The following is a 26,934-nucleotide window of genomic DNA, read 5'->3' as shown; positions in this document are numbered from 1 at the left end:
CTATCTCTTTCTGGCGAGCGCAAGCGCCCCTTAGCTAAAAACCCCTCAAAAAAAAAAAAAAAAAAAAAAAGGGTAGGAGTTTATTTAGGTGCGAAAAACCAAAGATCCATGTATAGTTTTTTTTTCTTTGTGTTAACATGCATGTCTATGAATTTTTGAAGATACTTTGCTATCACTTACTACCTTCAAAGTTCGTTGTTTTTTAGTTTGCTAGAGGGCATATTTATCTGCAAGAGGCAGAGAGAGAGAGAGACAGACAGACAGACAGACAGAGAGGGAAAGTGAAAAAAGACACCCCATGGGATATGGCTGTGCTGCAATCCCTCTTCTCCATTCCCTTCTCCCCAGAGTTTTGGGCATGCGTGCACATGCATCTGGTGGGTTTTTGCAGTTGGCTGAGTCTTGAACTTGAACCCCATGTCCAACAATGTGGTATCTAGCCACCTTAACCAAGGCCATGGACTAGCTCTCAAAGAATTTTAAAACAATAGTGACAGTGAAAAAAAGGAAATACTCATCCAGCAATTACCGGATAGTGGTAAGAACTGTGCAATTCACATAAGCCATACATATTCAACATAGACATACAAATGTATAAAATTTCAACCTCTTGTCTAATATTTGAGGTAGGAACTATTGTCCTCATTTTATAGATTTAATGGAAATAAAGCTACTGGCAAATAACTATTTCCTATATGTTTTTAGCCCCTCTTTCTTTATACATATTTTACCCATTCCAATTCAGTGTTAATATTTAAAGAGATACTATATCTTTTAGGACTTAATGCTTACTTTTGCAGTTCAATGCTTTTGTCTCGTTCTGCTTTAAGTTTCCTTTCCTTGTTTTCAAATTTTTCTTTTGCTTCTTTTACTTGTGTTTCAAGATGACACAGAAGTTCTCCTTTATCATGCCACTTCTGATTAAGTGTACTAATATGAAAAGATGTAATTTAAAAAGAAAATTGCATATATGAAATGATTATGCCATATTTTCTTTCTCAATGAGAAATACTACAAAATACCTGTAAGCTTTTCTAATTTCTTCAAGTTCTAATTCCTTCACTTTCAATTGTTGCTTTAGTTTTTCTTTTCTTTCGTTGTGCCTTTCCAATTTCTCAAGTACATTATCCAGTTGCGAAGACTTTTCATCAAGTTGTTCTTGAGTACATTTTTCTACGTCAGTAATCTTTTCTTGCAATGTTTTAATTTTTTCTTCTTTTTCTTGTAAACACTTCAAGGAAAAAAAACCAGCACTTTATTTTTATTAAAATTGAATGGTTCATATTATGGTTCATTAGATATAGTTTACATTATCCTTTGAAAGGACTTTAAACTCAAATATTAATTTTCTTGTGACTCTAAGCCCTTTCACTGATACAGAGTATTTCTAGTTATTTCAAAGGCCATAATAAAATTCTCCATAAACATTTGAAATAAAATTATTAGTTTTAAGTGAATATCATTCTGCACTTCTGAGAGCAAATGGCAAATATTATAAAAGAAAATACATGATAGTCTGTCCTGAGTTCTACAACAGCTGAGAATCACTGAACAAATGTTTTTTAGATTTGCAACAGATTTTCAAATCTACCATCCCTTCTTTTCCAAAAATATCAACTTATGTCTTTTTTGTTGTTGTTTTGCCATAAGGAGTGTGTGCTCTCTGGAGAGGAGACAGAAAAAGACAGAGAGAGGTAAAGAGTTAAATCACCCCCCAGGCAGAATGGCTAAATCACAATCTTTTCTCCTCCATTCTCTTCTTGGGATTTTGGGCATGCACATACACATGCATGCACATGTGCCTGGTGTGACTTTTCAAGTCACTGGGTCTGGAACTCAAACCATAGTCAGCTATATGGGAATCCAGCCACCTTAACCACCATGCCACTTGCTGGCCCCATCGACTCACATCTTTTAATTTCCTAATGGTTTCAGTTTGGTCCTCTATTATTTTGCACTTTATTCTTAATGCATCACTATCACTTTCATTTGCCTTTCGCAGAGATTCATTCTCTCTACATAAACTTTCAATTTGGGCCTCTAATTTTCCACGATTTTGGGCTAGAGAAGATCCTAAGAAAGAAACAACATCAGTTACAAACTTTAATAAATTGGGAATTACTGTATTTAATAAAAATGTAATTTAACAATGCATAATATAGTAAATTAAAAAAAAAAACAAACTGGAAAGACACAAAGCATCTAATAAATAGTATAGATGAAGAAAGGGAAAGAAAACAAAAAGCTCTTCGAACCACCTGTGGTTACTTAAAGACCGAAAGCCATGGATAAAGCCAGAACAAGGATCTTATATGTACAATGTATAACTCATGGCATTCAAACAAATGAAATCATATTAAAAATTCTTACGGAGAAAAAATAAATGAGCAATGCTCTATTAAGATCAACAGCTAGCTATTCCTGATTTTTAATGTATCTACAAATGACACAAAATAACATATATCCTTGGCTGTCTAATGACTGGAAAAAGAATAAGCCTGACAGTTTACCTAAACCTAAAGCGGTTTTCATTCATACACTATTTTACATTTTCTATGCCCTACAGTATAAACATCATAAATATCTGAAGAAAATATCAAATGGTATATTCTGTACAAATAATTTAAAACCACTGTATAAGAATTATTTTTAACAAGTTGTTTAGTTACAACATTGTAAAAGTATATATAGTTCAGGAAAGTGACCAAATTATCCTGGGAAGAGTGCAAACAAATAAACCAGCTTCTAACTTCCTTTCTGGCATAATGAACAACTTCCTGTTTCCTGAGAGGATTCTTTCTATTTAGCTGGCAAACTAACATGTCGGCTCTCTTGGCTCTCTAGGCAGTTTATCCCTTCCTCTTCTCTCGGATGACCACATTTCTGTTTGGTAACAATGGCTATTTTCCCTCTAAAAATCTGAGTGTTTTACCCTGTTGTGCCAGCTCCTGTCCCCATACTTTTCTTTCTGTCCTTAAACCAAAAATTAGTGATTCCTTGGCTGCTAGCTCAGAAATAAGTTGAACTTTTTCTTGCTTGAGAAGTTCTATTTGAATACTCTTCTGTTTGTCATCTTCAATCAAAATTTCAAGAGTGTTGATTTGATTCTGTAGCCATCCCAAAAAAAGAAGAAAAAAAGAAAACTATTATATTAAAGAGCTTCTTTATTGTCTATTTTTTTATTAGAGTATTATTTAAGCAAGTACAAAATACTGCCAAGTTTTATATCAAGTTTTAATTTTATTAACTAAAGATAAGTGTGTATCATGACTTAAAAAATCAAATTTTAAGCTGCTATTCCTTCAAATATTCTAAAATGTATTCTATAATCGTATAAAGCAACTTTACCTATAAATACTCAAGTTTTTGCATGAAACATTTCTATCAATAGTCTATGAAAGTCACTATCCAGAATTAAGTTATCTTGGGCAAAACAGCATTTATTTAAAACTGATTCAACAATAAAGACATTAATGTAAACATTATCATAGCTAAGATATTTAAAAGCCATCAGCACAACTACCACCACCACAAAATTAATATCATGAATCTGAGTGTTATTTCCCAAACTGTAACTATTTGACTATCACCTTTACAATTTTTGTTGTGTCACTGTACAATTGGTTCCTAAAAAACAAACATGTTTCTTAAAATTAACTATAGCTTATTTTACTATGTTAATGTAAACAAATCTGTGAAATAATAAATTTAATCTCCTTAGCTGTTTTACTTCTCAACCTCATCACAATATATTAGTATCATTTAGAAGTTCATTTTGTATACTTTCTAAAATTCTTAACACACACTTGTGAAAATGATATAAAAAAATGAAAAAGAAAATATAATTTACAAATCTTACCTGTAAATTTGCTGCTGTTTCCTGTTTCAATTTGGAAACTTCTGCGAGTTTTGATTTTTGTTCCTTCACCATACAGGTAAGATCTTTAATTAAAGAAGAAGACTCATTTTCTTTTCGTTGGGCCCAAACAAGAGCATGTTTACTCTTCGCTAACTCAGTTGCAACACTTTCAAAACCATCTTTAACCTGTATTTCAAAATTGCATTATAAACAGCAGTTCTCCAAGTAATTAGAAAATATTTGCTTCTAGAAACAGTTTACATGTTCATATTTAGATTCAGAGTTTTAGCAAAAGATTAAAATTCAGAGGTAATTTTTTTTTTGGAGAGGTTTTTCACTATAGGGCGCGTGCGCTCGCCAGACAGACAGAGAGAGACAGAGAGACAGAAAGCGAGAAATCACCCCCCAGGGGGAATGGCCACACCGCAATCCCTTTTCCTCCATTCTCCTCTTGATATCTTGAGCACACAGGCACGCACGCAAACATGTCTGGTGTGAGTTTAAGACACCAGGTCTGGAACTCAAACCACGGTCTACTACATGGGAGTCCAGTGACATAGCCATTGCGCTAGCTGCTGGTTCCCAGAGATAATTTTTTTCAATCCACCAACTTCCAGATGATGAAAGAGACCCAGGCTGGTTAAACATTTGCCCAAAGTGACTCAGGGAGCTAAGTATCAGATCTATAACCATAGTTTTTTAATTCCACAAACATTGCCAGACATTGTTCTAGGTATTGGAATGCATTGGTAAACGACAAGGACTAAAATGTTTGGCTCTGTAAGGTTTAGGGAAGGACCAATAATACAACAATAAACACAGTAAATGAAACATCCCATTAAATGCTATTATATTCTAGGGCAAAAAAGACTGGAGGAATGTCAGGAATTAGGAGATACAGACTCAATTGCAAATGGCGAAATCACTTAAGTCACTCCTGCAGCAATGGCTTGAAATATGGAGGTAAGAAAAATGGAGGTAAGGAAATAAGTTATACAAATATGTGAGGAAAAAAAGTCCTAGGAAGAAATGTGCCAGGAATGGCAGAAGAATGGCAAGGAGGCTGGTGTCACTGGAATGGCATAAGTAAAAGGGAGGATTGTAAGTGATGCAATCAGAGGGTTACATTAGGATGAATTTCAATAGTACTCCAAATAGAACAAGACATGGATCTCTAAGGAGTCATGTCATTCAAGTGATTCAACTTAAATTTGGGCTAGCAAGTAGTGTGGTGGTTAAGGTGCTGGACTCCCACATGTGGTTTGAGTCTCAGACTTGGGGGCTTGCTTTCTCACTTTTCTTCTCTCTCTAGTGAATTAAAATAAAAAACAATAAGAAATAAAACTAAATACTTAAAAAAATTATTAAAAAAATTTTTTGTATTACATTTAATCACATATCTTTATCATGTATAACATTTTTCTTTCCAGCATGATTACCATGCATATCAGTGAAGGCAAAGATATTACTATTCACATCATCATCATCATCAAATAACTTTTAATTATTTTTTCAGTTTATCATTATTATTTTTTATCTTTATTTTTTTTTTAAACATTCAATCACTATACATCATTTGGCTTGTAAAGAGAATTTACCTAACATAAAATATTTCTCTGACCAGTACAGTTGAGAATATTATACATGTTATCATTAATAGGTAATAAATCATTTTTGTGTCCCACAAATGTCATGGCTCTCTATTTAAAATGTTTTTTGAAAAAGAACATCAGAGCTGCTGCATTTAACATGAAAGGGAAGGATAAGGGTGGAAGCAAGAAGACCAATTAGAAAGCTATTAAAATAATGCAGATGAGAGACGGTGTGGTGTGACTTACACCATGATGGCAGTAATAGAGGTGCTAAGAAATGGCCACATACATTTTTTAAATAAGAGTGACAGGATTTCTTAAATATAATCACCAGATATTGAGAGCTAGAGAAAGAGAAGTCAACAGTGACTCTAATTTGGCCTCAGCACATAGAAGGATGGAGCTGCCATTAAGAGAAGGAAGGACTGTTGAAGTAGAAAAGCCACAGAAAGCAAATACACATTTTTGAGGTCTGCTGTAAACAGAAGTAGAGAAACAATGTGGTAGCCAAAGAGGATACCCAGGGCTGGACCTCTAGTGCAGTGGTAGCTCTGTGCAGAGGGACCAGATCCCACATGGCCACCAGTTGTCTGAAACTTGGTCCTTGCAGCTTGAAAAACACATTGAATGAATCCTGACAGGATGGAGAAAAAGAAGAACAAGTATTTGGCTATGTTTATTTTTTTTTTTCCTCTCTGTCTCTCTCTTTTTTTTTTTTTTTTTTTTTTGGGAGGTTTTTGCTTTTCTTTTTTTTTTCCTCTCTGTCTCTCTTTTTTTTTTTTTTTTCTTTTTGGAGAGGTTTTTGCTATAGGGCGCGTGAGCTCGCCAGACAGAGAGAGACAGAGAGACAGAAAGCGAGAAATCACCCACCGGGGGGATGGCCACGCTGCAATCTCTTCTCCTCCATTCTCCTCTAAGGATCTTGGGCACGCACGCACGCACGCACACGCACCCGGCGTGAGTTTAAGCCACCAGATCCGGGGCTTGAACCGTGGTTGACTATGTGGGAGTCCAGCAACATAGCCATTACGCTAACTGCTGGTCCCTCTCAATGTCTCTTTTAATTGCAAATATTCTCTGGCAATTAACGAAAAAAGGTTAAAAAAAAAAGTTTTCTTGAGAGAAATCATGTTTTTTCCCTGAAAGGAATGATCCAACACAGCTGGAAAAACTAATGGTAAGAGAGCAAGAGAGATGGGCTGAAGCCATACTCTTGAGTAGACAAGAAGAAATGGGATCTGTGCATATGGGTAGACCAGCTTTGATAGCAAGACAGTTCTTCTATAGTAGAGGTTGCCAAACTTTCTTTTATAAAGAGTCAGACAGCAAACTGTTGGGCTTCACGGGCCAGACCAAACGGTCTGTTTTAAGACCTCTACTCTGCTTTTTTAACACAAAAGCATCCAAAGATAACATGTAAACCAATGAGTATAGTTCTGTCCCAGTAAAACTTTACTTAAAAAAGCATGCAGTGGGCCATTTTTGGCCTATGGCTTTTAGTACTATCAAGTTGTGCTCTATAGTAATAAAAAATCAGGTTCCCAAATTCCTATTCCAGGGCTCTCTTTACTTCACTATTTATAATCTTTGTTTTTATAATTGCAATGAAGAGTAGCTATTACTTATGTGACAAAACTAAGGCTGTAAGAATTCATGTAACTGGGGTCACCTGCTGGTGGTTAAGACGCTGGACTCCCCACATAACTGACTGCAATTTGAGTCATGGACCTTGCAGCTTGCTTTCTTACTTTTCTTCTCTCTTTCTTCTCTCTCACTCTCTCTCTCCCTGGTGAGTACATGTGCCCTAGCAAATTAAATAATAATGATAATAACAATGATAAATAAAATTAAACACATTCTTAAAAAAAAAGAATTCATGTATCTGCTTAGGACCATACAGCCAATATGTAAGGCACTAGAAATTTAAAACATAGTCCTCTCATCAAATCACATCTTGCTGATTCTGCTTTCAATTAAGAGTTAGATGCCAATTCTTACATTTTTAAACCTTTTGGCTTCAACCGTTAGAGCAATACGGAATTCATTTTCTAAATCCATATACTGTTGGTTTAATACTTCAATTTTCTCTTGGTATTCTTTTATTTCCTGTTCATGCTTTCTCTCTTCTTTGGCTATTTCTTTAGCTAAGGCATCCTGGAACTCAGCTTCACTAAAAAACTCCCTTGTTTCAAGATCTTTCCTGGAATGAAAAAACAAACAAAAAACAGTTAAAAATCAAAGGATGATATTTACTTGAAAAGACAAATTTTAAGAGTTTTAAAATAGCTCTCGTATTGTGTTGTTGGAAAGTCAGGACGCATTTTTGCAAAGAAAAATTGGTCATGACTTTTCTGATGACCCAATAAAAAAATCAGTTCCTCCTTTTCAAACACATTCGGCACAGCTAGATTCAGGAAGAATGAGTTTTATTTGACTATGTATTCAGTGGTGACAGGCATAATAGGAATATGTCAAATCCTAATTCACTGGGACAGTTCAGAATCATTCTACCATTTCTCAGCTTCTCTACGTGTCTTTGTGTAAGCTCTGCTTCACTGTATCTCCTACTTCAGTTGAATCTTTAACAACTGATGAATGCAATCTGATTGGCACTGGTGGTTGATTAACAGAAAGTCTCCTAGGGCCAGCTCTGTGGCCTGGTGGTTAAGGCATCCAGATACTACATGGCCAACCCTGTGATTCGAGTCCTGGACCTGGCAGCTTGAGAAACATGCCCCCAAACCCAACAGGACAGAGAAAAATGGGATTGTGGTGTGGCCATTCCCCATAACGGGTGCTTTGTCTTTTACCCCTCTGGCAAAAAATATATAAAAAATTAAGTACATCCACTGGTCCCAGAGTGTGAATTTATTGATGAATCTTTCTTTTTTTCAGAGAGAGACAGAAAGACAGACAAACAGAAAGATACACAGGTTTCCCCAATAGAGTCTTTGATCTGTGATCCACTGCCAGCCTTACGCAGCCAGGTTATGGCTGTAGGTATGTGTGCCTGGTATGTTCAGGAAAGCCCCTGGATGCAAACCCTGGACCTTCCCATGTGGGGCTAGTTGTGTTGGCAATGTGCTATCAAATGCACCCTATTTACCTTTTGAAGTAGAGCCACTTTTTAATTTAAATATGAGTTCGTATTTTAGAGTTCTCTACTATTTTTCTTGCATAAATCCAAACTTAAAATGCAAAAATCCATTTATTAGTTTTGGTTTCTTTTTCTTTAAAGAGAGATTTTGCTAAAGGGTGTATGTACTCACCAGAAAGACAGAGTGATAGAAAGTGAGAAATCACTCCCTAGAGGGAATGGCCACACCATAGTCCCTTCTCTCGGGATTTTGGGTACACACTCACACATGCCCAGCATGAGTTTTAAGCTGACAAACCGTGGTCAGCTACATGGGAATCCAGCGACATAATCCAGCTGCTGGTCCCAGTTTGGTTTCATTAAACTTGAATAAAAACTTAAAAGACATCTGAAAAGGAAATTAAATACAAAAATTCTAGATTTTTATAATCATTTCCCCTAATCTTATGTAACTATCCCTCCTACACAATGGCATTTTCCGCAATGGCATTGAAATTATTTCAGGCATTCAAAACTTATGTAAGTACAAATAAAAAACAAAAAAAACCCAGGTGGGAATAAATATAATTAACCCATGGTAGTCATACAATTCAACTGGTAGGGCAGTTAAGTAGATAACTAGTTGAAAAATTTTCTATTATTATAAGCTCCATAAAGCAGGAGTAGGCAAGCTGCAATTTCGTGCTGATAACTTTTCCTTTTAAGTAAACTTTTATTTAAAAAAGCCATACTTATTTGTTTATTATTATCTATGGCTACTTTTATGCCATAAAGGCAAGGTTAGGTGTGGTCTGCAAAGTCTAAAATATTTTCTGTGTGACTGTGTATCAATGAGCTAATTCTTTTGAATTTTACCAAGGTTCCTTAAGTGTCTTTAAATATTGGAGATCAGCACCTTTCTTTTTCTATTTTTAGATGTCAATGTTTTCCTGGTATATTTTTCATTTACCTGTGTTCTTGCTCTTTCAATGCAATAAGTTCATGAAGTTGTTGCACTTGTTCCTTTTCTTGATGAAGAGAAGTCCTCAGTAAGTTTATTTCTCTATCAGCAGCTGAAGCTTTAAGCTCCACCTCTTGGATAAGTCTTATCTGAGTGAAATACACACAATTACAATTTTTTAAAAAGAAGTACTTTATTTAACTTTATTTAATTTGACCAGAGAAGGAAGAGAGAGAGAGAAAGAGAGAAAGCAAGCCACCAGGATCGGGACTTGAACCACGGTTGGCCATGTGGGAGCCCCATGCACTAACCACCATGCCACCTGCTGGCTCCATACACATAATTACAATATTTAGGTAATTATCTTCTATTTTAATGCCAGGTCCCATAAGAAAAGTACCTTATAGAAGACAGGACCTAGCAACTAAGTTCATTAAATTAACAATACTAAAATTACACAAAAATATAGCCTTGGAAACATCATATAAACATTAACTATTGCTTGCTTGTATCACAGATGTTAATTATAATTTCCACTTATAAGGTATGAAAATGAAGTTTCTGTTTCACCTACGGACTTTTAAAACTAACTTTCTAGAATACAAGCGAAACTGCCTGCATCATTTCTACCAGCTCTTGTAATTGCTTTGTGTAAGTGCTAGTGGCCTTAATAATTTCACAGGCTACATGATTATTATGTTTCAATTAACAATAATTTAATTGTTTTAAAAATGTTGTCAAAGAACGCATCTGCCTTGCTGGAGAGAGACAGAGAGAGAGGGAAAGTGAAAAGCACGCTCCGACAGGGAATTGTCTTCATGCTGCAATCCCTTCTCCTCCACCTCTTCCTCTTTTCAAGATTTTGGGCAAGAACATGCATGCATCTGGCGTGTTTTGCAAGCTACCTGGATAAGGACTTAAACCATGCAGTTAGTCATGTAAGATCCAGCTGCCTTAATCATACCACTAGTTGCCCCAATACTAATTTAACTTTTGCATATAGACTAGTATCTTTTAGGTTTACTTTTAGGTTTACTATGTGATAGTCTGTGCTAGTACGGAAGCTTTGAATTTACGTTAACCCATGTCACTCATACATTAAAATAAGAGAAATACCTGTGCTGCCTGCTGCTGCCTTTTTTGTCTCTCCAATTTTTCTAGTGCTTTTTCCAGGGTTCGTAAGTGTCTAAGGTGATCATCTTGTTGATCTCTTGCTTTAATTAATTCGATAGTTAGTTTTTTTATTTCATTTTGAAGTCTGTGAACCATAATTTCGAGTTGAGTTTTGGAACTTCTCTCTCTAAGAATAATTTCTTTTAGCCTAAAGAGAAATGATAAAATTACATCGATGTTAAAGCTGACAGTAGAGAGCCAGCCAGGTAGCATGGTGGGAAGGGTAGCTGGATCACACATAGCTGAGTGTGCAGTTACAGATCTTGGCAGCTTGGAAAATATTCTGGGCACATACGCATGGGTGCCCAAAATCCTGAGAGGAGAATGGATGAGAAAGGACTGTGGCCATCCCCCAGGGGGTAATTTTTCACTTTTCCTCTCTATCTCTGGCAAGTGTCCATGTCCTATAGCAAAAACTCAAAAAAGAAAAAAGAAAGTTGATAGAGATGTTTTGATGTTACAAACTCTAATTACAGTAAAAAAAAAAAAAAGCTGAAAAACAGTATCAGATTCCTTTCTTCTATTCCTCAAATCAACTTTGCATCCAAAAGAAAAAGAATCTACATAAATTAATAAAATTTTATGGAAAATTTATGATTTAATAGCAAAACTTTACTAAGTACCTAATTTGTTCCAGGTATTATGTTAGATGTGGACTTACAAGCGAGCAAGTCAAATGTCAAAAAAGACATAGTCTCTGACTTCAAGATGCTTCTACCTATCAATATTAGAGGAAGCAGGCATGGATGCACTTATAAAGCATGTGATAGAAGGGCTACATGAATGACAATCTGGAGGCAAACTTGATCCTGCTTTATATTAGTTAGAATCCTTTGATTAAAATGAAAACTCGACTATTTTTTTTCTTGAAACTTTTTAAATTAATGTACATTCATCCCCTAATCATCGTCACAGCATACAAAAAGTGGTTTCCCATCCAGAATATATTGCACAGTGGCTTAATCATGTATGTTATCATGGATAATTTTCCATTTCTAGTTTCACATATATGTATGTGTGTATAAATATATTTACCCCCCATGTCTGACCCTGTGCCCTTTCCCACCCTCTTCTCACACTGTCTCTGGTGTCTACAGTTGTCTTCCATTCCTTTCCCCCCTACTTTTTATTGATCACACAATTTCTTAAATAATCTAACTATTTTCAATAGCAAGTTCAGCTGGTAATTTCAAGAAAAGCAGTTTTGAATTAATAAGGAAATTTGCTTAAAACTTAAAGCCTGGAAACAGGTTAGTATTCTGTTCAAATGGTAGGTACATGAACCTATCCATATCTCAAGACAGGACACATATCCTTACAACTAGATAACAAAGTTTACAAAAAAATCAGCAAGCAATGTTTTAGTCAAGTCATAAAATTATACTTCACCAATTCAGTCTCCATACTGACCTACAACCTAGATTGATATATTAAGCTGTAACCTAATTTAAAAGTATTCTCTGGTATTCTATCAATAGCAACTAAGCTTCAGCTAATCATAGCAGCAAAGATTTGGGCAACCACAGGCTGCCAAATGACTAGAACATATAAATGTAAGACAAATGTCAACTAAAGTCAATCAGATAGATTGGTTTTGCATGTCACTTCCTTGGTTTGTATGTCACTTCCATTTCTCTGGCTATAAATCTGGCCTGTGCACGTGGTTAAGCAAAGCATTCTGAATCAACTTTAGTCCCAGAAATGCTGCCCAGTTCTAGAGCCTATGTCTTGCTCAATTAAACACTGTTAAATTTAACTTGTTTCACATTTTTCTCTCAAACCTAGGATAAAGGTGAAGTCTGCCTAAAGCCTTCCAATTTAAATAGGATCTGGCTTGTAGTCCCAGGTGGAACTTCCTTTATTATTCTATTGAGTAATATCTACAATATAGAGAAAGCAAAAGTTCATCCACAAACAACTAAAAACAAAAGACAACACAATGACAACATCTGGGAAGACTTTATAGCAAATGGAACTGAATTAAAATTAAAACTCCTAGAACACTTAATTTTGTCTCATGAAGCCCTTTCATTCTGAAAAAAGGACATTATATCTTCTCTTTCACTGTCTCTATGACTGGGTCACAAGTCTCTATAAATCTGTCATTGTATGTTAGTTACCTAGGCACCTATTGTAAGCAAGTCTTTTTCTGAGATACTCAAAGCACTGTTAATTTATCCATCCTGTTCCTTCATCAGTTTTTCTTTTCACAGACAGGAATTACCAAAACATAAATGAGGCAGGAAATGGTGGGGTGGTGGTGTAAGAACTGGTCTTAACATAGTGCATGACAGTTTGCACAATTACAGAGGTTTTTATAGCAGACATGTTGGGTATTACAATTTTTCTTATACACTAGATACCACATACAAGAGAAGCAAGTCATATATCAAGTCAGTATCATAAAATGTTATCAATTAAATGCATAAAAGAAGCTGGAAATTGGGCTGGGAGCTGCTGTATTAACTTACTATAAAATTAGATGACAGAAGGAGAATTACCTCCTCTATAATCGACAAAATGAACCATGAGCAACTCCCAAACCCTATTGATTGGCAAATACCATGTCTTGAAACCTAGTATTCACTCAAGGATAAGAGAAGAAAAAATGAGAATTTTACTAAAAAAAGAGTTGTAACTATTTGAGGAAAAGTAAACCTTTAGAAATAATTATTTAGAGGGGCTAGAGGATGGCACAGTGGTTAAGGCACTGGACTCCATGTGAAGAACTGCAGTTTGAGTCCCGGACAGGGCGGCTTAAAATTCATGCCGGGCATGTGTATATGTGTATGGGCACGCATTTGTGTGCACCTAAAATCCTGAGAGGAGAATGGAGGAGTAAGGATTGTGGTATAGGAAAAAAAAAATTTCGTTTTAGAAAATTATTTCATATCTTTACAGAACAGAGTAAGATAGACTTTTGTTAAAGAATGCAATAAAAACATAAAATTGAAGATGGAATGGACAATAAAAATCAAAATAATAGAAATCCAGGCTATCTGATACCAAAGTTCACAGTGGAAGAAAAGTATGTAACAAGAGATCACATATGACCCACAAAGTTCAAAGCAAAAAACTGCTAATTACTGCTTTTGCTGTTCTTTATTTACAATACTTACCTGTCTGACACCTCCCAGAGAAGTATTCCCAGAATTCATCATTTATGTAAGAAGCTTAAAAAGCATTACATCTTCTAATAAAATCAGGTCACTCAAACTAAAATCACTTATGCTGCTTTGATCACAGTACAGTCAGTAGACTAAGTTTAGACTAAGGTAGTCTTTCAATAGTTCCAAGCTCAATATTCTTTAGGCTGTGAGTTATCTTTAGGTTTACATAAGTTTCCCTTACCTGTCTGTGGTAAGTAGAGCCAAGCTATGAACATCTTGTCTTTCACTCGTACGCTTATGTAGTTCATCAATATAATCCATAAGTTTCTTTTCCGCTTGTTCAGCTTTCCATCTCTTTTCTCTCTCTTGGTCTAGCTGTTCAACAAGAGACTGAAAGAAAACAATGTTACATACTTAGAAAAACTACCTAAATTCTCAATTTTCTTATATATAATAAGAGAATAATAGTACCTACTTCAAAGAGCTGTGGTTAGAATTAATACGAGTATACAGAACAGTGCAGCGCAGTGCTTGCCACATAAAAACCTCTCAGCAAAGGTCAGTTGCTATCATAATTACTGTGATAATCATAATTGCTATTTTTCTCAATACTGAGCATTTAGAAAATTTCATATTTTTACAGAATAGAGTAAGACAGACCTGTGTTAAAGAATGCAATAAAAAAACATAAAAAAGGGACCAACAGTTAGCATAATGGCTATGTTGCTGGACTCCCACATAGTTGACCGCGGTTCGAGTCCCAGACCTGGTGGCTTAAACTCACGCAGGGCGTGTGTACGTGCGTGCCCAAGATCCCGAGAGGAGAATGGAGGAGAAGGGATTGCGGCATGGCCATTCCCCTTGGGGGGTGATTTCTCGCTTTCTGTCTCTCTGTCTCTCTCTGTCTGTCTGGCAAGCGCATGCACCCTATAGCAAAAAAGCCTCTCCAAAAAAGAAAAAAAAAGAAAAAGAAAAAAAAAACATAAAATAGAAGATGGGATGGACAATAAAAACCTAACTGAGACTAAGAGGAAGAAACCAGTGTCATGAAAATTTTTGTTTCTAAGAGAAACAAAATGAAATTTTTGTTTCTAAGAGAGATTTTTTTCTATAGGGCACATGTACTCGCTGGAGAGAGAGACAGAGACAGAAAGTGAGAAGTCATCCCCTAGTGGGGATGGCCACACTGCAATCCCTTCTCCTCCATTTTCCCCTTGGGATTTTGGGCATGCATGAACACATGCCTAGCGTGTTTTAAGCTGCCCAGTCTGGAACTCAAACCATCATCAGCAACATGTGAGTCCAGTGACATAACTGTTATGCCACCTGCTGGTCCTAGTGTGAAAAATTTTAAAAGGCAATTCTATTATTGGAAGAACAGTACACAATTCGATCAAAAGAATAAACACTATTTTAGCAAGTATAACAAAGGCAAATTAATTAAAATGTAAAATAACAAGTCAACATGTATATCAAATTCTTGACAACATGAGAATTGTTAAGGCAAATATTTAAGAATTTTAAAGTCCTCAGTATCTCTTAATCTGGGATCCACGGGTCTAAAACTGAGTTTCAGGAGGATCCATGAAAACCCTGACGTTTTATACACTTTGTATGTGTGTGTCAAATTAGATTTCTTTCTGGACAATGCTTTTAGATTTCCATAGATATTTAAAAAGTTCTGACATTCAAAAATCCAAGGAACCACTACTTTAGGAAATTAAAAATATAAAGACTCAGAACTGTTTCTCTGTCTACGAGCATAAATAATTTCAACTAAACTTAATCTTAAATATGTAATTTCCATTCCTTTAAAAATTACAAAAATAGTAATATCATACAATCAAATAAGGAAAACCCATTTTCATAATTCTAGTAAAATTACAATGTACTTTTTGTCATAAAAACATGCAGTTTTTCTGGGACCTTGAATTTAAAACAGAGAATATTCATACTCAGTTTTCCTCTTAAGAATTACTTTATTTTTAACTTTATTTATTTATTCTAATTTGACCAGAGAGGGGTGAGAAAGCAAGTTGCCAGGCCAGGACTAGAACTGCAGTTGGTCATGTGGGAGTCCAGCACCCTTAACTAGCACGCAACCAGCCAGCCCCTCAGTTTTTCTTAATCCCAAGTCATACCCGGTAAGTGTTGTCTTCTGAGCCACTTCTGTCTGCTTTAATGATTTCGGTCTTCTGCACTTCTGATTCTGGTAATACATTACAGCTTGCTAAAGATGTACTTACATATAATTCTTTAAGGTAAGGCTGTTTCATTTTACGATTACAACTGCAACAAATAAAACATAAATTCATGTTTATACTACTTTCTTCAAACAGTAATACTTGTAGTCATGTACAACAGTTTTTTAAAAAAATGTTATTTATATATTTATAAATTTTTTGCTATAGGGTGTGTGCACTTGCCCGAGAGAGAGAGTGTAAGAAAGAGAAAGTGAGAAATTGTCCTCAAGGTAGATGGCACACTGCAACCCTTTTCCTACATTATCCTCTCGGAATTTTGGGCACATACACACATGAGCCAACATGTAAAAAAGGTTATTTATTAAACAAAATAACAGTAACTTGGACAAAGTGCTACATGAATCTGATAATGGGTTTGTTGATTAATGAGAATGTCAAGACTTTTTAAAAAGAATTATTTTATTTATTTATTTGCTTATTTTAATTTAACCAGAGAGGGAGAGCAAGAGTGAGAACGAGAGAGAGAGAGAGAGAGAGAGAAAGTGAGAAACAAGCCACTAGGTCCAGGACTCAAACAGTAGCCGGCCCTGTGGGAGTCCAGTGCCCTTAACCACGCCACCTGACGGCCGGCCCCAAGACTTTTAAAAAGAAACAAACAGTGGAATTTAAGCTTTATACATTAATTTAACAACGTAGGCAATGACTCAGAGAAGGAATCTCAATATAAATATTTGTGAATGTACCAAGCAAACCTGAGCCAACAAAGCTGAAAAGTTACATCTTTGACCTTAGTAATAAGTATCACCATGAGATAGCTTTAACTTCTATCCTCCTTATTTCAATTTCTGAAACTAAAAGAAGTACCTTACAAAAGGGTTGGTATTTTTACTGTGGTGCTTAATAGTTTGAATAGTTTTGGCATAATACGGGATTCTGGATCTCCGAGGAACTCTTCTATTACATTCTTTTCTGTTTCCAAAGTCACTTTCAGAAGTTACATCTGTGTCTCTTTTTGGTCTGAGGTCTTTCTCGGGAACATTATTATCTACTAAAGAATTAGAAGTCTAGAATAAAAATAACAATAAAAGTTTATTAAAAGTTCAATTCAGTATAAAAAAGATTGGCATTTGAAAATTTTATAAAATATTACCAGCTTTTGTAAGATTAGGGGTTTATTAATTAGATGTGTTTGAAATTAAAAACCGGGAATTCAGTTTTTGATACGAGCAAGGTTTACTGGGTTGATGCTCCCACAAATAGCAATGATAAGCAATGGGAAAGATACAAACAAAAGAAGAAAACAAACAAATCTAAAAATCTTGGACAGTAAACAAAAGTTAGATTATTGTAGAGGGGAGCTGTTATTTGGAAAAAATGAGCCAGAATGGGGAGCTCCTGTTTTTACAGTTTTTAGCCATAGAATGTATGAGAATGTTTTACAATCAGCATCATGCAGGCAGAGTCTAAATAAACCTCTGAAAAGAAAAAACACAAACTTACACCTGAAGAACCACAGGGTACGAGGTAGACTTTGAGTAGCCCACTAAGGGATATAAAAAATCAAATTCAATCTGCTGAGAACATTATAGAATTACAGTTTTAGCCAAACCAAGTTAAATGCTTAATAGCACAAAGGTGTCAATGCTCTTTGGAGGACTGTAACAGAATCTAGAGTCTCTCCAACATATTTGCCATGTCTAGAACGCACTTCAAAATTATTTTTTGTAGAAAGAACCATGAAAATTACTTCAGTGAAGACCAAACTGAACATGACCCAAATGTCTGAGTAAATGGACAGGAACTTTAAATTAGTGATCTTAACTATGCTCAAATGAGATTTTTTAAAAAATGCCTAACATATACAAAAGGATAAGAAAACTCAGTTCACAAATAGCAACTACAAACAAAGGAAATCCCACAACTGAAAATACAATGTCTAAATTAAAAACTGATTAGCTGAAGTTAACAGAAAAAATGAGACAATAAAGAAACAATGTGTGAACTAGAAGACAGTTCAGTGAAAATCAGTCAACATAGGGACCAGCAGTTAGTGTAATGGCTATGTTGCTGGACTCCCACATAGTCGACTGCTGTTCGCATCCCAGACCCGGTGGCTTAAACTCACGCCGGGCACTTGTGTGTGCTTGTGTGCACAAGATCCCAAGAGGAGAATGGAGGAGAAGGGGCTGTGGCATGGCCATCCCCTCTGGGGGGTGATTTCTCGCTTTCTGTCTCTCTGTCTCTCTCTCTCTCTGTCTGGCGAACACACATGCCCTATAGCAAAAAAAAAAAAAACCTCTCCAAAAAAAGAAAAAAAAATAATCAGTCAACATAAAGAATATAGAGAAACGAAAGTTGATAAAATGTAATGAGCCTCAGGAAATTGTGACAATATAGATAACAAGGGACTACATGGGAGTCTAGCCACATAGCCATTACCCTAACTGCTGGTCCCAATGTGAAGTTCAATTCTGTTTTACTAATAAGTGTGCTTAGATAAATGATTAAAACTCCCAAGTTTCTTTTCTATGTAACAAAGACAATAATATATTTACCTACTCGATTGGGTTCTCATGAGAATGAAATGAGAAAAGCCTAAATGAGGCTAAAAATTCACTTCAAATTTAAGATATTTAGCTTAAATCTAAGTTCTGACATTGGTAGAAGAGATAGCCATTAGAGAAGATGGAAGATGAAACTGAAGAAATGCAGGAGTCTACAAGTTCAGTCAGTCACAGGGTACCAATGATGCTGAAGAATGTGCAGGCCAGCATTCTTGTCACGGGTGTTACATCTACCTATGTGAGTCAAACTGAAAACTCTACGGACGTCTACATGGAACCTTTACTAGCCTATTCACCCTCACACAGCAAAGACAGACATCTTATTTAACTATTAACAATAGTTCAGGATTAAAAATCACTGAACTATAGCCACTCCATAAGCATTTTCCACTTCTTCCCTATCTCCATTTTGAGGGGAAAAAAAATGAGAATTACAATTTAGTTACAAATTTCTAGGTCAAACTCACATTCGATTAATAGCTTCTCTGGCCTACACAGGTTGAGTACCTCTTATCCAATATGCTTAGGAACAGAAGTATTTTGGACTTTGGAATACTATGTATACATAATAAAGATTTCTTGATGATGTTACCAAAATCTAAACATGCATTTATTTACATTCATATAGATCCTATACACACTGCCTTTAGGTAATCTTACATAATATTTTTGTATAGCCATGATTTGACTGTGACCTGTCACATGAAATTGGCTGTGGAATTTTCTACTTGTGGTATCATGTTAGTGCTCAAAAAGTTTTTGGTTTTGGAGTATTCTCTATATTGGATTAAGAATATTCAACCTGGGGACCAACAGGTAGCGTGGTGGTTAAGGGCACTGGACTCCCACATGGCCAACTGTGGTCTGAATCCCAGATTTGGCAGCTTGCTTTCTCTCTTTCTCTCTCTCACTCTGCCACTCTGAAATAAGCAAATAAAGTTAAATTTAAAAATTTTTTTAAAAAAGAATATTCAACCTGTACTAGTATCTTTTTATCCAACACCTAGGTAAAAGGCAAACTAATAATCCATTGCATCCGTGATGCCAAAGGAAACCACCATTACTGTGGATCAGAGCAGGCACACTGGAGTGAACTGCAGAGATGCAAATAACAGTAAATAATGGTAACTGTAAACAGTTCACACAGTACACTGATTTTAAAAACCAGATAATTAACAGTGAGGGTGAAAAAGGATGAACAGATCAGGAAAGCTGGAAACTGAAATTGAAGCAGGAACTATGTACATTAACTTGTTGCTCAGCTAAAAGTTTCGTAAGTGGTTTTGACCACTAAACAGCCAAAGAAACAGTAGAGGCCAAAACTCACATACTCTTTATGTTAATAAATGCTGAATCCAGAGAGTTCTTAGCATGCTCAAAGATGAAATAAAAGGTGGGTGGGATGGAAGCAGTGTGAAAAATCACAGAATAAGACAAAGAAACTACAAAATGAAGACGTAAAGGAAGACCACAGGGAAAATGAGAGAAAAATGTATGTTACCATTTTCTACCACTACTACAATTGAACCCCCATTTCTGTAAAGAAAAACACACACACGATGTATGAATACAGACTGTTTCTGGTCATTTTATATTCTTTCTTCCTTCCTTTCCTCCCTCCCTCCCAGCCTTCCTTCTCACTCTCTCTCTCTTTCTTTCTTTCAATTTGACCAAAGAGGGAAAAATTGAGGGGGGGAGGGAACAAGAAAGCAAGTCGCCAGGTCCAGGACTTCAATTGTGTTCAACTATGTGGGAGTCCAAAACCCTTAACAACCATGCCACCTGCCGGCCCCTCGCTTTACATTTTTTAAACTATTTTTTCTTCAAACACATACTGCTTTAGAAAGTAAGAAAACTAGTTACATCACTGAGAAGCTGTAAAATTTGATCATCTAGTTTCTGAAGTTTCATTTCATTCTGAATATCATCTTCATGATTAATTTTCTCTGGCTCAGTTGGACACACGGATACAAAAGATGTCAAATCATGATCTGCTGGCATACTCCCGAACTGCTCCAAGGGGGCCAACTCATCGATGGGCGGCGCTGCCACTGGCATACTATCAATGATCTGTGACACAGAGAGACCTTTTCATTTGTATTCGTTTACTAATTAAAATGTGAAAGTATCTTTTACATGAGAAAATAAAAAACCAGTACTATACCTCATCCTCACTTATATTGAGGGGAGAATCAGAAGAAGCTAAATTATCCAAAAGACCTTCTAAGCACTGTAGGTGTGATGAATTTATTTCTGTCAAGTTTACTGGTTCGCCAAATATGTTCTTGCAGTCTAAGATCCTAAGCTGTGGCAATGTCTGGAGAATAATTGCTCTGTACCCTTGGAAACAAATAATTTAAAATAAAAATGTAAATATTGCAAAAAGTTTACTTCTAGAGCTATCAGATATATCAACTGAATGAAAAAATTAGCTCTAGAAAGCAACTAATAAACTGGTAATAAATGTTTTGTATTCAGCATCACCAGGATGTAATCACTGAAGAAACAAAACACTCTCTCCACTCCTCCCAAGTCCTCCTCCTGATTAAAGTCAGAAAGTTAAAGTCATCTCTGAAAAAATTCCTTTACATTATAGATGCATGAAACCAGCAGCAATTCATTCTGGGGAAAAAAGTTAAACTTTGTTTTAAATATTATTAGTGTAAACATAAATAACATAAATGAACATAAGTCCATAAATCAACACCATGCAGATGACCACTAAATCACCAAAATTTTCCTAGTGAGGCTAGGATCACGAGTGAGCCCAGTGTATTCAAGTCAACCCGAGATGTGCACCTGGGCCTCCCATGTGGCAAAAGCACTGCCCTACTGTCTGAGCCACTGCAGCTGAGACACATGAAGAAATTCTGTATTATTCTCTTAAGGCTGCACAGTACTAGACTATGACAATATCTCAATGTATAATTTTGAAGCACCCACTTATCAAATCTAAAACTTCTTAAATAGAATTACTGACCTGTTCATCCTGTGTTTCTCTAACCACAATTTAGTTTGTCTTAATAAACTAATTTACTGTAACTATGTTTTTAAAAAAATTATACAAAAATTAAGGCTGAAGTAAAAAGTTAGAACCACCAATTTCAGGAAATAAAGGAGCTTTGACTATTAGCTGTTACAAAAATATTAAATCGTTCATACCTGGTGCATGACAGATAGGATTATCCTCTCCATCTTTCTCCAAAATAAGATTAGTCAGGAAGTGCAATCCCACCATACACTGAAGTAAGTGATGGATACTATCTATACAATTACTATGTAGGTCAATATACCTAAGTTTATGCTTAATTCCATGAAGGGGCATGAACCCTGCAAGAGGAAAAGAACTCTTTTGTCATGTGAGTCATATTTTGAGAAGCAAAGTAGCAACATTGTTAAGATCTTGCTGTGAACACCTACATTCAATGAAGAAGCAATAATGTCCACTGTCATTTTGAAGAATCACAGGTTTAGCATCTATTTGAGGCCTCAGAGTCTATGAAATTTCTGGGCTCTGGTTCTCTTTAAAATGAAATCAAACCATGATAACCTCAAAGGCTTCCTTCTGATTCCAATATAAGTGACTGTGTCTCTCCATCTCCAGCTCCTAATAACCAAGAATCTGATTTCTGTCCCTACAGCTTTGTCTTTGTCAGAACGTCCTGTACACCAAATGGAACCTTACAGTGCTGCCTTTTGTGTTCAGCACCTTTCACTAAGTATAATTCTTTTCAGATTTACTTGTGTTTCTGCATGTGTCACTGTTCATTTTTATTTCCAAGTATTATTATAGGGATCTATCACAATCGGCTTATCCATTTGCCAGATGGTGGCCATATGGGTTGATTCAAATTTTTTGAGATTATGAATAATCATACAAACATGACCAAATAAAAAGTAATGCGATCATATGAACATTTATATATAGATCTTTGCATGGACATGTGTTTTACTTGTTCTTTTTAAAAAAAATGTTGTGGTAAAGAATTATTTTATTTAACTTTATTTATTTTTATTTGCTTACTTTTTAATTTGACCAGAGAGACAGAGTGAGAGAGAAAAAGAGGGAAAGTAAGAAAGCAAGCTACCAGGTCTGGGACTTGAACAGTGGTTGGCCATGTGGGAGTCCAGTGCCCTTAACCACTGCTTCACCTTCCAGTCCCATGTTTTACTTTTTCTAGGGCAAATATCTAGGAGCAGAATTGTATAATTATATGTAAATTTATATTTACCTTCATAAGAAAGTATCAAACTCTTTGCTTCAGTGGTTGTATGATTTTAAATTCCACTAGCAAATGTAAGTAAGCTTTAGTTGCTCTATAACCACATCAGCATTTTATTAGTTAAGATACTTTAGCTAGGGGCCAGCAGGTAGCAGGTAGCATGGTGGTTGAGGGTGCTGGACCCCCACATGGCCAACTGGTGTTCAAATCCTGGATTTGGCAGCTTGCTTTCTCACTTTCCCTCTGCCTCTCTCACTCTGTCCCACATTGGCCAAATTAAAAATAAATAAATAAATAAATACAGTTAAATAAAAATAAAAAGATACTTTAGCTATTTGGGCCTGCCAGGTCATATAGTAGGTTAGGACAGCTGGATCCTCATGGCAAACTGCACCATTCCAATCCTGGACCTGATGGCTTGAAAAACTGTAAGGCATTTGTGCGTGTGTGCCCAAGGTCCCAAGAGGAGAATAGAGGAGAAGAAACTGAAGTGTGGCTATCCCACTTAGGGGGTGATTTCTTACTTTTCCCATCTCTCTCAGGCACATGAACTCTATGGCAAAAAAAAAAAAAAAAAGTAAAAATTTAAATTTTTTCTGCTAGACATGCTTTTATTTGTTTCTTAATTTGCAACAGGCTTTAGAATGTTGCTCATGTACACCATTCGACATGGTAGACAACATTACATATGGCTTTTAATATTCAAATTAAAACTTAAAATTGAATTAAAATGAAATAAAATGACAAATTCAGTCCTGAAGAGCACATTTCAAGGGTTCCATAGCTACATCTGGCCATTGGGTGCATATCACACAGCACATCAGAGTGTTTCGGTAGAACCGTAGCAAGTTCTACTGGAACTATTTCATGATATAATACTGTGCTGATTAACTACCTAACATTAAAAGATAATTCCTCAATATTAAAAAATAATAATAAAAGATTATTCCCGTCATCTAAATCTTTCTCATCAAACTCTTTTTCTGCTACAAATCACCCTAGTTCTTATTCCTATTTTTAACTCAGCTGTGGCTTTTGCAGCAACAAGAGAATTATAAATGAAGTATTTCCAAAATGAGATTTCTGCTTAATAAAACGGATTATTATTCAGAATTTTTCAACATGCTGAGCTAAGTCTAGCTCATCATGTGGCAGACATTCACCATTACAGAAAATATAATCAATATCTACTTACCACTAAGATCATTTATGTGGTTATAAGATAAATTTAAGCGAGTCAGATTAATTAGTGCTTCGAGTCCTAAAATAAAATAAAGCGAAATGAAATAAAACAAAGCTTTTATAGGATTTAAAGAAGGAATCAATTAGAGAGATACAGCACTATAGTGTGATTTCAGACTCCTGGGAGCAAATCCAAAACTGGTACCAATTTTACTGAAAATCTGGTGGTAAAAAGAGATACTTTTTGAAGAAAACATTTTGTGTAACAAAGTTTTAGGGTCAGTTTTCAAAAGTTTGATATATTTATTCCATTCTTTTGAGAAGAAAAATGGGACTTTAATCATGTTCTTTATGCAAAGTATTAAAACAAAAATCATTTACAAACCTTCTACTCTTGTGATCAAGTTGCAGGACAGATTTAAAGTGCATAATTTTGTCAGGGTGCTTAGCCCTTCGATTTGACTTATTTGATTAGAAGATAGATCTAAGTGTCGTAAATTCCAAATATGATCAATAGCTTTGATCTTGGAGATGTTATTGCAATGAAGATTGATGGTATGAAGGGTTGAATCTAGAGATAACTCAGAGATGCTATGAAAGAAAGAAAAATATTTAAAAAAGTAAAAAATTGATGTAAAAAACATAACCAAATAAGTAAAAATAACCAAATGGCAAACAGACAACATATATTCATATATCGTTCTATTACATCTAAAATTAAATACTTTCTTTTTGTGGTGGGCTTTGAAATGTCTTATAAAAGACAGTGCTTTTACCATACAAAGCAGTATTTCAGACCATTTACAGAAACAAGAAACCACCGAAAGGGAGGCAAGGGACTCTCGGCATTTCTGGCTGCTTTGTTCCTACGAAGCCATCAGCGCACAGTGAAGGCAGGACTGCCTACCAATAACTGTGAAGGCACTGGATCCTAGTACTTCAGGTTTAAATATGCATCCTTGCACTTTTTGCTATTCCTAGAACAAATGACTTAACCTTTTAGCTTGCTTAATTCTCCCAAGAGCTCTAAGCAGTAATCAACATAAATGACACTCAAGTTAATGAAAATTAAGTAACTTGCCTACTTTCTTGCAGTTATTATGTTAACAGAGCCCAGATACAAATCCAGATCTCATGCTGGATTATTTTCCTCACCTGTGTACAATGGCTATTCAATCTAGAGTGTAGTGTATTTTAAAAGAAACCACTAGTTACTGCTATATCTAGCCAAAAAGTCCTACTGTTTCCTTGTTGAAAGTTAGAATGCACCTCTTCTAAATAAATAGAACTCATCTCTTCACTCCTCCAATTACTATTTATAAGGAAGCTCTCCTGAAAATAATACTTCCAGGACCACACACTACAGTGTGCTTAAAGAGTTGCAGGATGGATGGAACACAAAATGTCAAATGCATCTAACTGTTGCAGGTTCTGCAGCAGCTCCCAAAAAGTTGTAGAAAGCCTCACTTTGGCAAGAGGGAAATATCTGCAAATTCCAAACTAGCTGCCTATAAATATGACAGTTTGAAGAATTTTCCAATTATTTGGCTTCTGTCATGTACTGAGTTCTTATTTAGTGTCACACCTTATGCTATCAACACATGCTCCTATTGATAGTCATTTATGTTCTGCCACATTTGTTTATAAAATTAACATAGTGTAGATAACACACAAAAAAAGAACAGTAGGAAGATCTGATATTAAAATTATACAGAAATTGGTTTGAATCCATACTTAATTGCTCCTCAGCATAAGGTTGGGCCAATAATTTAGATTCTCTGAGTCTCAGGTTCACTGCTTGTAAAATGAGAAACACCACTTCCTAAGAAGATTAGTGATAACATACATCACATGCACACAAAGATGGCACTCAATAAATATTATTTATATATTATCAAACAAGAAACTTCCAAAAGCTTGTGGGAAAATAGAATAAAGTAAGAGATTTTGGTATAAAATAACTTTTGAAATTCAAGAATAATTTTTTCATAATATTAATTTTCCACGAATGTCTTCAGGAACCTCTGTATAGATGTAAATATTCTTCCTCTCAGGATTTTGGGCATCCACGTGCACGCACCTAAAGTGAGTTTAAGTCGCCAGGTCTGGGGATTCAACAGTGGTCGACTATGTGGGAATCAAGTGACGTAACCATTATGTCATCTGCAGGTCCCTAAATGTAAATATTCTTTTGAAAAACATCTTCCTGGAATTATCTGGCAAATTTTAGATAGAATCCAGAACGAGATGCTGAGTTATCAGTAAGTAGCAAGGGTCACCTAGACGGGGACACTCTATCAAGAAACAGCATAAGGAAAGGCACAGAGAAACCTACTATGGAAGTGCCTGCAGTTCAGCTTGGCAAGCTACAAAGTGTTAACTGGAAAAGGGTTAAGCACTGAGGCTAAAAATCTAGGCAGGGACCTATCAGGAATGCAGAGCCGAGAGTCTCACAGGCCAAGCACTAGTCTGCACTGTATAAGGGAGGAAAAGCGTGCACGATGCATGTATAGTGCTTTCAGAAGGTATATGCGTATCTATGTATTGCAGAACCCGGTAAAGGAGAAGTTAGAATGGGGGTAAGAGGGCTGGGACAAAGCCAGTGAGGAGCAGAAACGCTCGTTCTACAGCAGCCAAAGACGATCGTGGACGATCTTACTCTTTTTCAGGGTAAGAGAACTAAAGAAACTAGAGAGAGCACAGGATGATCAACCATTAAATGGCAAGCAGGGAATAACCAACAATAAAGGAGAACGGACAGAAGAAACCAAGAGTGGTCAAAGAGGTTGGTGGAGAACCAGGTCGCCGACGACTTCCAGGGTGGGCAGAGCAGTACAGAGCTGGGCAGAAATCAAAGGGTGGGGAAAGAATGAGGGCTCGCTCTAGTCGGCCTTTAGCGAGGGCCGTCCTGGCGAAGTACAGTACTCGGAAATCAGAGCCGGTCTGAGTGGGTCTTGGGAACGCAGCTCCGCGCCTCGGCTTGGCTGAAG

The 26,934-nt window shown here is 35.9% G+C and overlaps 1 protein-coding gene across 3 annotated transcripts in view; it reads right to left on the bottom strand.

Annotated features, from left to right (window-relative positions):
- The window catches only part of LRRCC1 (leucine rich repeat and coiled-coil centrosomal protein 1), a 38,694-nt gene that overhangs the window by 6,027 nt on the left and 5,733 nt on the right, over positions 1-26,934 (bottom strand). For 2 of the 3 annotated variants that reach the window (XM_006153851.2, XM_006153852.2), the window contains exons 2-17: positions 24,330-24,535; positions 23,958-24,023; positions 21,702-21,869; positions 20,704-20,879; positions 20,403-20,609; positions 16,840-17,039; positions 15,913-16,060; positions 14,013-14,161; positions 10,605-10,809; positions 9,498-9,637; positions 7,450-7,651; positions 3,860-4,045; positions 2,933-3,107; positions 1,910-2,073; positions 1,023-1,231; positions 793-930 (exon numbers count right to left, since the gene is read on the bottom strand). In XM_006153851.2, coding sequence (XP_006153913.1) covers positions 793-930; positions 1,023-1,231; positions 1,910-2,073; positions 2,933-3,107; positions 3,860-4,045; positions 7,450-7,651; positions 9,498-9,637; positions 10,605-10,809; positions 14,013-14,161; positions 15,913-16,060; positions 16,840-17,039; positions 20,403-20,609; positions 20,704-20,879; positions 21,702-21,869; positions 23,958-24,023; positions 24,330-24,535 — 2,739 coding nt within the window. The remainder of the gene's footprint in view (positions 1-792; positions 931-1,022; positions 1,232-1,909; positions 2,074-2,932; positions 3,108-3,859; positions 4,046-7,449; positions 7,652-9,497; positions 9,638-10,604; positions 10,810-14,012; positions 14,162-15,912; positions 16,061-16,839; positions 17,040-20,402; positions 20,610-20,703; positions 20,880-21,701; positions 21,870-23,957; positions 24,024-24,329; positions 24,536-26,934) is intronic. The other variant, XM_006153853.3, reaches the window with a different exon arrangement.

The sequence above is a fragment of the Tupaia chinensis genome, unplaced genomic scaffold (genome assembly GCF_000334495.1).
Source record: "Tupaia chinensis unplaced genomic scaffold, TupChi_1.0 Scaffold000388_1, whole genome shotgun sequence".
Lineage (NCBI taxonomy): Eukaryota > Metazoa > Chordata > Mammalia > Scandentia > Tupaiidae > Tupaia > Tupaia belangeri.
This window is presented reverse-complemented; position numbering and strand designations above follow the sequence as displayed.